The sequence below is a fragment of the Delphinapterus leucas genome, chromosome 9 (genome assembly GCF_059928025.1).
Source record: "Delphinapterus leucas isolate spDelLeu-1000000601 "Yukka" chromosome 9, BTC_Dleu_Yukka2, whole genome shotgun sequence".
NCBI lineage: Eukaryota > Metazoa > Chordata > Mammalia > Artiodactyla > Monodontidae > Delphinapterus > Delphinapterus leucas.
Window position 1 is genome coordinate 16,298,932 of NC_143137.1, and position 10,603 is coordinate 16,309,534.

The 10,603-nt window shown below is 35.9% G+C and overlaps 1 protein-coding gene across 1 annotated transcript; it reads right to left on the bottom strand.

Annotated features, from left to right (window-relative positions):
- Nucleotides 1–248: 248 nt before the first annotated feature.
- On the bottom strand, nucleotides 249–2,228 carry CHRM2 (cholinergic receptor muscarinic 2). The gene has a single exon (XM_030759753.2). It carries the CDS (start codon nucleotides 2,041–2,043, stop codon nucleotides 643–645), a length of 1,401 nt encoding a protein of 466 aa, XP_030615613.1. The 5' UTR covers nucleotides 2,044–2,228; the 3' UTR covers nucleotides 249–642.
- Between the last annotated feature and the right edge of the window lie 8,375 nt (nucleotides 2,229–10,603).

A 10,603-nucleotide genomic window follows, 5' to 3' on the forward strand; every position in this document is an offset into this window, starting at 1 on the left:
AAATAATGATGCAATGTAATTAAGTTTTTTGTTTGTTTTTGTTTGTTTGCTCTCTTTTGATGGTGGGAAAGGGAAAGGCAAAAAAAAGATAAGCATTTATTATGTTGCAATTCTCCACATAAAAGCAAAACAAGAGAATAATATATGTTAAACACTCCGGAGGCCATTTCTACATCCTTTTTTGATCTTCTTTGTTCACTTCGCCATTGTGTAATGGCTTTCTTTATGTTTAACTCTCCAGGTTAGTTTGTAACTGTGGCATTTCATCCTCATATGGACACTTGGGAACAAAAAAATGAAAAAAAGGGGTGAGGTTATTATTCTTTTTGTGCAGAGATAAAATTATAGATTCAGAAGCCCTTCTTCAAGAGAGTATGAGAAAGCACAGATCATTTCTTAAATCCACAGTTCCAACATGTCTCCTTAATGGTCTCCTTGCTCCTAAACTGACAGGGTTTATAAGGTGCAAGTTTCAAACTGGAGCATAGGCACCATAAGAGTGTCACTGTTGGGCTCCTTAATTGCACATTCCATGATAAGACTATAAAGTGCAATGGCAGAGATCTGAAAACTAGGAGCTCTTTTATTCTGTTTCTTTTCGCCAAGCTCCCCTTGACTACCTTCTTTCTTTACAAAGATGTTTTACCTTGTGGCGCCTATGTTCTTATAATGACACATGAGAAGGTGTTTAAAGGTCTTCTTGAAGGTGGCATTACAAAGTGCATAGCAGGCAGGGTTGATAGTGCTGTTGATGTAACAGAGCCAATAACCAATTGTCCACACTGTGTTGGGGATGCAGGGTGCACAGAAGGTGTTAATGAGCACCATGACATTGTATGGGGCCCAAGTGATGATGAAAGCCAACAGAATGGCCAAGATCGTCCTGGTCACTTTCTTTTCCCGGGAAGGAGGCGGCTTCTTTTTTGCAGGCTGCTTGGTCATCTTTACAATCTTGCGAGCAACAATGTTCTGTTTTTCGTTTCCATTCTGACCTGAAGAACCAACTACCTCCACGGTGGTATTAGTTGGGGTACATGAGTCACCTTTTTGGGTCTTGGTGACAATTTTGATGCATGTTTGCTTTGAGTTCTCATCTTTGGAGTGGCCCAGGGAAGTGGAAACTGTGTTTTCATCCTGGGTTATTTCATCATCTCTCATATTAGAGGCGACAGCACTGACTGAGGTGGAATCATTGGAGCTTTCCTTTTCCTCCCCCTGGACACAGTTTTCAGCCACAGCATCTCTGGGAGCTTTGCCGTTCTGGATTTTGTTGTGCTCCAGGCCATCATCACTGCCAGGCATGTTGTTGGTGTTTGGCTTCACTATCCTTCCTTGTACCAGACTTGGAGAAACTGGATCTTGGTTGGCCACAGGCTCCTTTTTGTCCTTCTTTATCCTGCTCTTACTGGCTCGGGATATGTGCCAGTATAACACAGTCATGATGATCACAGGCAAATAGAAAGCTGCAATGGCAGTGCCAAAGGTGACAGCAGCATTGGAAAAAAACTGAATGTAGCATTCCCCATCCTCCACAGTTCTCACCCCTACAATGAACTGCCAGAAGAGAATGGCCGGAGCCCAGAGGATAAAGGAGAGAACCCAGGCAGCTGCAATCATCATACCTGCCATTTTTGTGGTCCGCCTGACGGGATAGGTGAGCGGTTTTGTGACGCAGAAGTACCTGTCAAAGCTGATGATAAGCAGATTCATTACTGAGGCATTGCTGACCACGTAGTCCAGGGCTAGCCAAAGGTCACACACCACAGGTCCCAAAGGCCAGTAGCCAATCACAGTGTAAAGGGTGTACAAGTTCATGGAGAAAACACCAATGATGAGGTCAGCACAGGCCAAGCTGAACAAAAAGTAATTGTTGACGGTCTGGAGGTGGCGGTTGACTTTAATGGAGACCATGACCAGGATGTTCCCAATAATGGTCACCAAACTGAGGGACCCAGCCACAAGGACAATAAAAACCACTTCAAATGTCTTATAAGGACTGGTCAGAGCCAGGCCATTGTTAGAGGAGTTTGTTGAGTTATTCATTTTGTGTTCTCTAATCAGTAGCCAAGTAGCCAAATACACATTTAAACCTGCAGGGAAATAGAAGAAAATTAACAAATGCGTAATATAAACATTGCTTTAAAATATATCAGATGTCTCTCTTTTGAACTACAAGTTTTACTCCAAAATCTTCCTTCTTTCTCCTACAAGTTTATTGTGACTACCTGCCTCAATTCCCCCTATGAAAAGCAAAGACTTTAAATGAAGGATTCAAAAGATCCTTTCAGGTTGGCAATGTATTTGAAGTCTGATGACATTTTGAATATGTTCATATCTAGAACTGAATATCTATCTATCTATCTATCTGTCATCAGTCAATTTAACTGAGCATAATATTGATGAATTGAACTAAATAAGCCAAAATTACACAAAAAACTTTCCAAAGCATCAGGAGGTTTCTGGTATAGACATAAAAATTAATAAACCAATAGGAGGACTAAATTATGGGGGAAGCATAAAACATATAACATTGTGTGTGACTTTTTCCACCAGGTTTCTCTAAGTGTTTTTCATAATAATACTGATAATGATAATAATAAAGATAATAATGATACTCCTTTTAGCCAATACGTTCCCCCCAGTGAGTATTATTTTTTTCTGATCTCCATTTTACACTTGTAGTTAGTGTCACATAGCATATTCTATGTAGTTAGCAATATTCCACATCCTGCAAAAGAAATTATTTATCAAATGTATATTGATATGATTATATGAATTTTCTAATTTTTTTTTTCAAATCACTACCAAGTCTATTATCTTATTGTTCTTCCAGACAAATCTTTGGTACAGTCAGGCTGTATTATATTTGTTCAGCAGAACAGGGAACTGAAGCCCAGAAAGATTAACTAATTTATATAAGGTCACATATCAAGTCAATGATAGAGATAAGACTATGAACCTTAGTTTGTTCAATCATTCACTCATTCACTTTGTCCTCACATATCTATTAAGTAACTCATGATTAAGCATTATGATATACTCTGGGTATTCCCTGATAATTAAGACAAGGTCCTTGCCTGTGAGAGGCATATGCTCTGGTGGCAGTGATGGGTTGGTAAAGGAGCAATTATTAAACTGGAGTGCACTTCCTGCTGCCCAGCCCTGCTGTGTCTAAGTAAACACATGTTCAACGTTTTCAGATAATATCATCGAAGTCTGGAGACAACTGAGCAATCTTTCATAAGGGACACTGGAAAGAAAGTTGAGTTTTATCAAATGAGCTATGACATATTTCTGGGGACACAACCTCTGAAGGAAGTGGCCCAAGTTGACAAAATCAATGAGTTGTGTGTATCAGAAAGTAAGCATTGTTGAGAAGTTATTTGTTGGCATTTTGAAATTGAGAAATCTCTATTTATTCAGGTCCCCATAATTACAAAGAAATACAGATGGGGCAGTGGTTTTCCCTTGAAATTCATGTAGAAAATTATTTCATAGTACAAATAGCATTTAAACGAAATGGATTATTCTTCTTGGAAAGCAAGTTATCTTCAAGTATATTTTAAAAAAACAATAACTTAGGAGGAATTTGGCCTTAATAAACAAGACCCAAAACTCAGAAGCCGTAAGAAAAATATATGTAAGCACTATATAATTATTTGAAATTTTTGCATAAAAAAAGTAGAAATAAAAATTGGGAAACAATATTTGTAAAAGCACATGATAAAAAGTTACCTAATGTCCTTAATATAAAAAAGTTTTGAAATGAAATAAGGAAAGATGAGAATACTAACAATCTAAAACATTGATACACTCGCTAGATGAAAGACAAATTAAATGTTAAATTTTAATCATATGAAAAGATATTCAACATCACAATTAAAAAATGCAAATATGTTGTCATTAGTTGGGATATAGGAGGTGGGTTAGTTATTCCATGACCTACTATCCTGACCCTAACTCATCATTCTAAGCACCCTAAAAGGCAAAGACACCCAAATCCAAGTCACCCACAGACAACTGTAATATAGAGTGAGAAAAGAAAATGCAGACACAAACAGTGGAAACCATTTCTTCATCCACAGTTGTTAAAATTACTGGACATTATTGGTTGGAGTTATTGGGGTAATTTCCTTGCAGGGAACCGTATCTATATCTCTAAAAATGTAAATACATTTATAAAAATTTAACATTGAAGAAACACTTGTCTCAGGAATACTACATATAGGAATTTATATTTCAGCTATAGTTAGAAAAATGTGCAAGAGGTCTACTCAAAGACGTCCATTCAGAAATATTATAGCAAAAAAAAAACCACGTAGAAACATTAAAACAATTCATTGACAGAGGCCTCATCATAAATTTCTTAAGGAAAACATAAGGAATTTGAATTTAATCTCTAAGTCATGGAGGAACTTTGAAGAGTTTAATTAGGAAAGTAGTTTGGATGGAATGGAATTTACCATATTTTGTTTCAAAATTCTCCATATTCTGTTTTACCCATCTCTGTGAATCCTATTACCATCAAGTTAAAATTCTTAGCCATCTCCTGGCTTCCTGCCTCTCCCACACTTCCTGCAACCATGACCTGTCAACTCTACCTTTTAAGTATCTTCTGAAGTTATACCTTGTTCCCATTTTCACTCCCATTTCCTTATGTTAGGCCCTACTTACTTGTATCATTGACAGAATTAGACCCTTGATAAAATTTATAATCTTGCCCCCTTGCATCTTTCCAGAAGTATCTCAGAACTTCCCTAAATATCCCACATTAAAGGCAATTACATGCAGTTATCCAAACACAACATTGTATGTTACAACTTCATGCCATTTTCCATCCTTGTCTCGTATCTTCAAAGAACCTCCCCCGCATCCCCTCATCCTTACATCCTCACATTTCTCACCTGTCTGCCTCCTATTCAGCCTTCAGGCATCATCAACTCTATGAAACCCTTTTGATAGCTTTTAGTCTAGCTGTTTTTTCCACAGCATGCCTCATATCATTTTATTCTGTTCTGTTGCTCTTATTCTCCTGTTTGTCTAGAGTTATCTGAATATCAAGTGGAAAGCTGAGTAAATTATACTCCTCAGACTATACCCAACATCCTCATCAGTCTCTGCACGGTCCTCTTATTTTTATTTAATCAATGTTTTCCTTCTTTTCATTGTTATTTCTCACATCCCATTACCCCGTCTCTCCTTCAGAACTTGTTCAAGTTGCTTGTACTATTTCTTTGGCTAGATATGCAACTCTGGAAAATATACATTTTTGCCCTTATGAGCTTAATTTACTAAATGATACTGTGTCTTAGATGTTGTTCTGTTTCTTTTTCATTCCATATTATGTTTTTATATTGCTCCAGCTATTTCAAATGTATTGCTTCTACTGATAATTCCATAGTGAGTAAATCATAGCATCTTTTCTGATACATTTCTCTAGTGATGGGCATGCAGTTTGCCTCAAACTGCTTGAAATGGTGCTGAAATTAAAATTTTCCTATTGTGTCATGGACTTGAGTTACAAATTTCCCTATCATATAATCCTAAGATAGGGACCAAGGCACTGGACGAAGGCATGGGTATAAGCCTTCTTCTGACTACAGTCATATTATTCTCTTGGATAGCTGCAGAGGATCCTACTCTGACCAGGTAAGTCCTGTTTCTTAAAAACCTTTAAACAGTTGTTATTATGCAACTTCGTAATACTTGCCAATCCCAGAGAGACAACATGCAGCTTTTTGTCTTAATTTCTATTTCTCTGATTACTAGAGAGGCTGAGCACTTTGTTTCCTACAGTTAGTAGCCTTTCAGGTTTCAGTTTTCGTAGATCCCCTGTTTAGACCTTTGACCCAAAGGACTCTGATTGATACACTGTCTATGTATTTTTCTTTGTCAGTAACAAAACTGTGAATTTTGACTTCTGAGTCTTTGTAGCTCTACCATCCAGCTCACTGCCTCGAATATAACTGGTGCTCAAAAATGTTTGTTGAATCAATACAGGATCAACAATTAATAATATTAATTCAACCCCTATTTACCTAATCAGTGGAATTGTTTCAATACCACTGCTTTTGGTCATTACTTATACAATTGTTTATTCATGTAATTTATTTGAACAAAATAATTTCACTAATCCAATCATTATTCTAATGATTCCTTATTAGCTAATATAACAGTAAGTTCAGAATTCTGACTTGCTTATAAGCTTGCTTTTGTCTATTCATTAGATAAGTTCATGGATAGTTTTAGAATTGAGTTATATGTATGTTTCAAAATGTTCATTTTAATACTTTGATTGAAAAGTACCAAATATTAATTTTCCCAGTATCCTTTTTGACACTTTAATTTATTCTTCACACTCATTTTAATAAAACATAGAGCAATATTTATTTTATTTAAAAAATATTTTTGGTGACTTCCTCTGGAGAATTTTATATATATATATAAAACATTTAAGTTTAAAAATAAATTAGCTTGATCTCTTATTTTATGGAAATAAGAAACTGTAAGAATGAGTAAGGGATTTGGTTCTTGCCATAACTTCTGCTAAAAACAATAACTATTATTATTCTAAAACTTTACAATAACATAAAGCTTCATGATTCTCATGCTTATGAGCATGCTTTAATTTTCAATTAAAAAATAATTGAGGGGCTTCCCTGGTGGCACAGTGGTTGAGAGTCCGCCTGCCGATGCAGGGGACACGGGTTTGTGCCCCGGTCCAGGAGGATCCCACATGCCGCGGAGCAGCTGGGCCTGTGAGCCATGGCCGCTGAGCCTAAGTGTCAGGAGCCTGTGCTCCGCCATGGGAGAGGCCACAACAGTGAGAGGCCCGCGTACCGCAAAAAAAAAAAAAATAATAATAATAATTGAAAGAAAAAATAATCTTAGGACTCTAAACATGTTATCTCACTTCATATTAACAACTCTATAAAATATACAGAACAGGTCCTATCATCCCCTTTATCTTAAGAAGGAAGCTCAGCCTATACAAAGAGATTAAGTGAATTGTCTTGGTTTCAAGGCCAGTGAGTAAATGTCTGCAACTCAAATCAATGTCTTTACCCTTTGGTTAGATACTCTCTCTGTTTCTCCCCTCACTTGAGAATTATCCTTTACCCAACAGAGTCTGCTAGCTAAGACAGATTCCATTTTGGGGTCCTGGAATGCTTATTCAAGTAAAACAGTAAATTTATACAGTGTTAATATACTTAGTTGCTATCGTACCCTCTAAAATTTTAGAGTTATAATATTTACTTGTTTATACTAATGCTATATGTAAAAATGGAAAACATTCACTTAGAAGCAAGCACAAGTATTTGAAGAATGGCATTCCTTTCTCCTCACGTGATACACAAGCCTACGTAAGGACTGTTCCTCTTCTATTAAAGAAAACAGCTTTCTTTCATAAAGCTCTAGGCACCTCTGCTGTTTACAGTTCTGTAAAAGTTTTCACCTCTGATGTGGCAACATAGGATTTTATTAAAGCAATAATTGCTATATCATTGATGAAATAACATAATCACAACAAAGTAAACAATGAAGATGACCTTTAAAGGACTCAATATCTTAATATGGCAAACGTATAATAATCCATTTGTTATTTTACTGTTAGTCTATGACTAAGTCCTGAAAATACTACAGAAACTTGAGAGAAAAAAAATTGTGTCCTTAGCTTCTTCACTACTTGAGTCCCTGTATGTAGCAGTGAGGAATGTAGCGGTTTAATATTATCCTGGCAAAGCTGTGGGTGCTAATCTCTGCTCTTAATTATTAGCTATGTTTTTTTCTTCTCAAATGAGAATAATAGCAGCCCTATTTTTCATCTAGAGTTGTAGTAAGATCAAGTGAGATAATGTCTCTGAACCCTGATCTATAAATGTTAAGCATTAAATAAATACTATCAATATTTACTATTGTTAAATGAGTATAAATTAATCACCTTTCTTAATAGTATAGAAAATTGTGTGTGTGTGTATGAAATAGATTAAGAGTGAGGAAATGTGGGATGTAGTGGTACTGGTAATACTAAGCTATCATTATCAATGATATTAAGTTATTAATAATATTAAATAATCAATGATAATAATAATATTGATAATAACACAATAAATGTTGAGCATGATTACTCTTCACAGCAACTCCTGAGGTGATTATTATTATTATACACCTTTTTATAAATATTGAACTAAAGATCAAATAATTAAGAATCAAATTGAGATTCAAACCCAAATTACTTGGTTCCAGACTCAGTATTTATATTCATTGTTTGTCTGAGGAACAGTTTTACCTAGCAGCCAGTGTGAGCCCCCCAAATTTATCATAATTTATTTATGACTAATCCAAGTTCAAGTTGGGTCTTTGGATTAGACAACAGAGGATATCATGTCCAGGCCAATACTGTGACTTTGGACAGGAGATGTTCACAATGAGACAAAGAGTTAGTAAGTGAGGTTCTGCACATGAAAATATGTGACATTTAAGATTAAAACATTTTTCTAAAAGCAATCATCAAAAAACATAAACAGGTAAATTGATATATAACTTCTCACAAAATTTTCATGTCAACTACACAGAAGTGCTAACATTGACAGTAACTGATCTTTTGGAACTGTTACAGAGAAAATGCTAACTTAAATGATTTTTTAAAAATTTCATGGGGGACTTCCCTGGCGGTCCAGTGGTTAAGACTTGGTACTCCCAATGCAGGTGGCACAGGTTCAATCCCTGGTAGGGGAACTAAGATCCCGCATGCCGTTCGGCGCAGCCCAAAAAAAAAAAAAAAAAAAAAAAATTCTAATGTATATTTGAATACACAGCGAAAATCTGATAAAATAAATGGGGTTTTCTCCACACTCTGCCCAAGTCAGGCAAGATGCCTGATACATAATGATCATTTTCACAGGTGCATCCACAACATAATAAGCTAATAATAAATTTATTAATACACGTGTAACCTAAATGCTAGAATTTTCTGCATATTATTTTATTTAATTCTCACAATACTCTGAAAACAATAATCATCTTTTCCAGCTTTACAGATGACTGTGATCAGAGAGCTGGCAAATACTAGGGCTATGGTCCAAATTTAGGTATCCGACTCCTATGGTCACATTCTTTCTACTATGTCATACCAGGAAACAAAAGCTGATTTATTAAAAAAGCTTTCTAGGGTTTCCCTGGTGGCACAGTGGTTAAGAATCCGCCTGCCAATGCAGGGGACACGGGTTCGAGCCCTGGTCCGGAAAGATCCCACATGCCACGGAGCAACAAAGCCTGTGTGCTACAACTACTGAGCCTGTGCTCTAGAGCCTGCGAGCCACAACTACTGAAGCCCCCGTTCCTAGAGCCCGTGCTCCACAACGAGAAGCCACCGCAACGAGAAGCCCGTGCACCGCAATGAAGGGTAGGCCTTGCTCGCCACAACTAGAGAAAGCCCGTGCACAGCAACGAAGACCCAATGCAGCCAAAAATAAATAAACAAACAAATAAATAAATAAAATTTAAAAAAAAAAAGCTTTCTAGAAGAATTTTAAAAAATCAGGAAAAAAGGAGCCCATGATTGACAACAAGTGGACTCCAGGGAAAGAAGATATGTGGGTGCATAGAAAAATTTCAGAACAAGAAGTCAAGAGGAATTCACATAAACCTGAATTTATGAATGTTTATATTTAAAGTTTGTTTTAAAAATGTAATCTTAATCTATACGCTTTCTATAGATTTCTAACTTCTGCTGCTATTTAAATACATTACTAAAAATGGCACAGTTTTCTGGGTTTTGTTTGTCCCTCTCTTTCAGAAACTGGTCTCTAAGAAGCAGCCTAATCATTGAGCAAACACTAGGGATAAAGTCATCAGCCTCGCCAGTGTTGCCTGAAATTCCCTCAACTGATAGAGTAATAAGGTCCATTTTAGCTTTTTAAATTGCATATATAAGGGTTAAACACCACAGTCTGTCCTGAGATAATTAAAAGTTGACTTCAACAATATTATGCTTAGATATCTAGCTTTCAGTATAAAATAACAACTATTATAAAAAATAGGAAAAAATATAAGGATGATAGAATAAAATATCAGACTGTCATTAGAAACAAGACTATACTAGGAACAAGGAGCTAGTAGATAGTCTAGGAGACTTACCCATATTTCTTCTCTGCCTTAAGAATGAAATGGTAATTTTACACCATGTTATCATCAATTAGAAAGCAAACGAAGCTTATTTATTTTTAATTTTGTAGTATATATTTCTAAATTAATATACTATATTGTATAATAATCTGATAACTGTGTAATTTCCCTGACATGGAAGAGTGACCATTGAGGTATACAGTCTATACTCTATTTTAGATCTTCTACACATTCAATCAGTCCCACTAATTTTTGAAATCTTTGATATGGGAATTTAATAGGCTTGAGATTATTCCTACAGCAATGATCAATCACTTCTGCCATCAATGGTGCTGGAGAGAAAAATAAAGAAAAGCAAAGAGATTTGGGGAGAGACTTTTTAAGGAAGTCTTGGGAAGCAAAGTCCCTTTTCTCTAAAGAGAGGTTTCAATGTACAGAGTTTTCATACTGATGTAGTAAATGATATAATTTGCTT

Bases quoted from the DNA above. Each gene is read 5' to 3' on its own strand.
- CHRM2 (XM_030759753.2), bottom strand. From the start codon at position 2,043: ATGAATAACTCAACAAACTCCTCTAACAATGGCCTGGCTCTGACCAGT.